At 42.9% G+C, this 4829-nt stretch overlaps 1 protein-coding gene across 1 annotated transcript; it reads right to left on the bottom strand.

Moving 5' to 3' along the window:
* Nucleotides 1-332: 332 nt before the first annotated feature.
* Nucleotides 333-4358, bottom strand: LOC131010170 (stromal 70 kDa heat shock-related protein, chloroplastic-like). Its single transcript, XM_057937588.1, has 8 exons — nucleotides 3572-4358; nucleotides 2387-2639; nucleotides 2207-2286; nucleotides 1988-2130; nucleotides 1812-1910; nucleotides 1519-1708; nucleotides 1028-1426; nucleotides 333-944 (listed from the first exon to the last, which is right to left on the bottom strand). The coding sequence occupies exons 1-8, from the start codon at nucleotides 4079-4081 to the stop codon at nucleotides 540-542; spliced, it is 2079 nt and encodes a 692-aa protein (XP_057793571.1). The 5' UTR covers nucleotides 4082-4358; the 3' UTR covers nucleotides 333-539.
* Between the last annotated feature and the right edge of the window lie 471 nt (nucleotides 4359-4829).

Genomic DNA, 4829 nt, shown 5'->3' with positions numbered 1-4829 from the left:
TATGATTGTTCATATGAATTTGTATAAATTCATTACTGATTATTATAATAGTCTATATCGCAAATTTAGGGAAATAGTAAGCTCCAAACATATTTTTTTATTTGATTTTGCCACCAAATGCACACGACGTGTATAGACGATTGTCGGCTGTCTTCCACACTAAGATTCCGAATTCCAATTCAATTTTCTTCAATCCAAGAACATTTTCCTTAAATTCAAGAACTAATTATACTTGGAATTTTTTGATAAAGCAAATTGTTTTCAAGACGAATCCATTAGTGTCAGTTCTTTTTTTCATTTCTTGAAATTGCCCCTTGTTTTACTTGTGAAAATTCACGAAAATGGTGATACTTTACATATATAGATAATAATCAATTTCTACTAACAAAATTCGATAATGACGAGAGGAAATTATTTTGTAGAATTCTATCAAGAATTTACACCTACCGATGTACAATAATCCCACTTCTTGCACCTCAACCACACCAAACAACCTACATCTAACAAAAAAGACATCACATTGTCCAAACAAAACACAGTTAGTTGCTCTCAGAGAAGTCTGCATCGATGACTTCTCCATCTCCGTCCGATTTACCGGTGGAGCTCGACCCCTCAGATGCGCCAGCCGAAGGCTCGCCGCCAGCTGCCGCCGCGGCTCCCTGCTGACTGTACAAAGACTGGCCTATCTGCATCACCTCTTGATTGAGTGCCGCCATGGCATCCTTGATGGCTTGAGTTGATCCACTAGAGATAATATCTTTTAGGTCTTTCAGTTTAGATTCCACCTTCTCTTTCACCGCTGCCGTGACTTTGTCGCCAACCTCTTTCAACTGCTTCTCCGTCTGATACACCATAGACTCCGCTTGATTCTTCGTGTCGATGGCTTCCCTCCTCTCCTTATCTTCCTTTGCATATCTCTCTGCATCTTTCACCATACGATCCACCTGAAAAAAGTTCCCATTTTGAAAAACCATTCATTGAGTATCTTTTCATAAAAATATTTATGATCGGTGAAATTTGAGCATACCTCATCCTTAGGCAATGTGCTGGCGCCGGTGATGGTGATGTCTTGCTTCTTCCCAGTCCCCTTGTCGATGGCTGCGACGGATAGGATGCCGTTGGCGTCTATGTCGAATTTCACCTCTATCTGAGGGACGCCACGGGGAGCGGGCGGGATGCCGTCCAGCCGGAAACTCCCCAAGGATTTGTTGTCCCTCACAAACTCCCTCTCGCCTTGCAGCACGTTGATCTCCACGCTCGTCTGCCCGTCCGCGGCCGTGGAAAAGACCTCTGATTTGGAGGTTGGCAACGTTGTGTTCCTAGGTATGATCTTCGTCATCACCCCTCCCAAGGTCTCCAAGCCGAGTGACAGAGGCGTCACGTCCAAGAGCACGATATCGCTCACGTCACCAGCCAAGACACCGGCCTAACAAGAAGACAACACTCAAATCTTGTCGAATCATAACTAAGCTAAGATCGATATAAGATAACAACGATGATGATGGAGACGAGGTCTACCTGAACTGCAGCTCCGAGAGCAACCACCTCGTCTGGGTTGACCGTGACATTAGGGTCTTTCCCGGTCATCTTCTTGACGAGCTCTTGGACAGCAGGGATCCGAGTCGACCCTCCAACTAGAATCACTTCATCTATCTCCTTGATAGAAAGCTTTGCATCATCTAACGCAGTTTGAACAGGCGTTTTAAGCCTGCAATGCGATGAGTCTCAGAACAAGAACCTCACATTTTCATTCATTACTAGTAAATGTGAATACGAGAATCAATCAAAGTGATCTAGAGCTGCCTATGTACCTGTCTAGTAAGTCAGAGCACAAGTCTTCGAATTTAGCTCGTGTTAACGTCGTGTCAATGTGCTTCGGACCATCCGCAGTAGCAGTGATGAAGGGCAAACTGTCACGCGACAAAACCCCATCAACAAGCTATCAAAACATTTCATACAAAACGTGATGAGCAACGACAAAATTCACCTTATGTTAGTCTGAGTTAGAGATGATAGCTCTATCTTCGCCTTCTCAGCAGATTCAGTGAGGCGTTGGAGCGCCTGCTTGTCCTTGAGGAGATCAATGCCTTCATCTCTCCTGAAGCCATCGGCTAGCCAATCAACGATTCTCTATTTCATTCCAACATATCACGTTAGTACCATCACAACATCACTCGAAGATTGATTATTGTAGACAAATCCATACCTTGTCGAAATCATCACCCCCCAAATGTGTGTCGCCTGAGGTGGAGAGCACCTCGAACACTCCATCTCCGACCTCAAGAACTGCACGTATTGGCCCAGACGAGTTAAAACGCTTCACAACACAGTAAGTGGTATATTATAAATTTATAACACTAAGATGCCACAATGAGTGTAAGTATACCTGAAACATCAAATGTACCGCCTCCTAAGTCAAAAACTAGAATGGTCTCGTTATTTTTCTTCTCGAACCCGTAAGCCAAAGACGCGGCTGTGGGTTCATTGATAATGCGAAGAACGTCCAAGCCAGCTATTCGACCAGCATCCTTTGTTGCAGTTCTCTGCGAATCATTGAAATAGGCCGGTACTGTAATAACCGCTTTAGTGACCTTATCGTTCAAGAACTTGGAGGCGTCATCCACAAGCTTTCTCAACACCTAAGACCAAGAAAATTGATGTCATCGTCTGTTCTTCAACCGATTCTAAACAATCATTAGAACTAGCAACAACATATCATTATCATTACCATTAGCATGTCACATGCTGAAAGCAAAATCGAAAATATGTCTCAACCACAAACTAATTCGCAATCATCCTAAATTAAAATGAAGTTAGAGATTATAGATTATAGCCAATTTCCCTCAATACCATCCTCACATAGTGAATGCCCATTAAACATCAAAATTATCACAAGAAACATCAAAGAAAAACAAGTGACAATGGCCTAACACGAACTAAAATCGCCAATAACTCATCCACCAAATTCACACATCTTTCACCTAAAATCATCCTCAAAAATCACCTATTAGCTACAATCACACTCGTACATAAAGCAATCACCACAAGATACACGAAAAACTCGACCATATCAAGATACAGAAAGCAGCCTAAATCACCAAAACTCAACTACCAAAATCACATCTTTCACCAAAAATCACCTTAGCTACAATCACAATTTTAACATCAAGCAAATCACCACAAAATACACCAAAACTCAACCATATATATCAAGATCAAGAAAGCTACCCAAATCGCCAAAACTTAACCACCAAAATCGCATCTTTCACCAAAAACCACCCTCAGAAAACCCACCAGCCACAAGACACTTATAACATCAAGCAAAATCACCACAAAACCCAAGAAAAAATCGACCATATCAAGATCAAGAAAGCATCCTAAATCCCCAAAACCCAACCACCAAAAATCACATCTTTCGGCCAGAATCACTCTTAAAAAAAAACCCTCAGCAACAATCACACTCACAAACATCAAGCTAAAACACAAGACAAAACTCAACCATATCAAGATCAAGAAATCAACCAAACCAATCAATTTAAAAATCCAATCTTTCACAAATCCAAGAACACACCTGAGCAGAAATCTCCTCAGGTGCAAACAAATTCCCGGTAGCAGGGCACTCCACCTTCACATTCCCAATATCATCCCTCACCACCTTATACGACACCTGCTTCGACTCTTCATCAACCTCATTCATTTTCCTCCCGATAAACCTCTTCACCGAGAAGAAAGTATTCTCGGGGTTCACCACCGCCTGCCTCTTCGCGATCTGCCCCACCAGCCTGTCCCCGCCCTTGGTGTACGCCACCACCGACGGCGTCGTGCGCTGCCCCTCGGCGTTGGTCACGATCGTTGGCTGCCCGCCCTCCATCGCCGCCACGGCGGAGTTGGTGGTGCCCAAGTCGATTCCCACCACTTTCTCGCTCACCACCCTCAACGCCTTGTAACAACCATCATTTTTTCTTTTTCCTCTCGCGCCCAGCTGAAGAAAAGGCGCTTTCTTGATCGGCTTCGAGCCCAGAAACGGCGTTTGTTTCGCTTTTTGTGGAAATGGGCAGTAGAGTTGAGCAGCAGTAGCCATGATCGCTGCGTGTAACTACGGTTTTGATCGTTTCTTGATCGATTTTTGGGATGTTTGGTGCAGAGCTGGAGCAGGGGTTTATAAAGGGAGGAGATTTTGCGGGAAATTTGATGAATTTCTAGAGAAATCTCGAGAGGGAGTGGAGGTGAAAATGGTCATTTTCAGTGGGAGTGGATTATTTTTGTTTGTTTTAAGGAAATTCGACTTCTCGAGGAGGTTCTCGGACAAGGGTGCAGAATCTGGTATTATGGTTTGTGTTTTATTATATTTTGATCCCTACACTATTTGCTCTTCAACTATGGCACCAATGTATTAATGATGAATAACACTCAAAATATTTTTGTTAAAAGATACTCTTCATCCGTTCATAATAAAACCTTTTACTTTTCCTTTGTGAGACGTATAAAATTTATTTTTATTATTTTTTACTTTGGAGCGTAAAATACACGCTCCTAACATTTTTTCGCTCTACACTCAGAGCGCTAGGGAGGGGCTTGAGCAGAATTGTTGGGCTCGGTAATGAAGGGGGGTGCGCGCGGACCTGGTGCGCACCGCCTTCCGCACCCCCCATTGTGGATGCCCCACCCCCATTGTGGATGCCCTTACAATTTACACCGGGGTAATTTTACTAACTCCTCTATAGATAAGAGGTTGTCACGTCACGCCTACTTTCAAATATAATAAAATGTTAAAATATAATTTATTCGTCCTATACGTAGACTAATACTTGATGAATTTAAAAAAGATA

Source organism: Salvia miltiorrhiza, chromosome 2 (assembly GCF_028751815.1).
Source record: "Salvia miltiorrhiza cultivar Shanhuang (shh) chromosome 2, IMPLAD_Smil_shh, whole genome shotgun sequence".
Classification (NCBI taxonomy): Eukaryota; Viridiplantae; Streptophyta; class Magnoliopsida; order Lamiales; family Lamiaceae; genus Salvia; species Salvia miltiorrhiza.
Note: the sequence above shows the minus strand (reverse complement) of the source record. Positions and strands in the feature narration are given on the sequence as shown.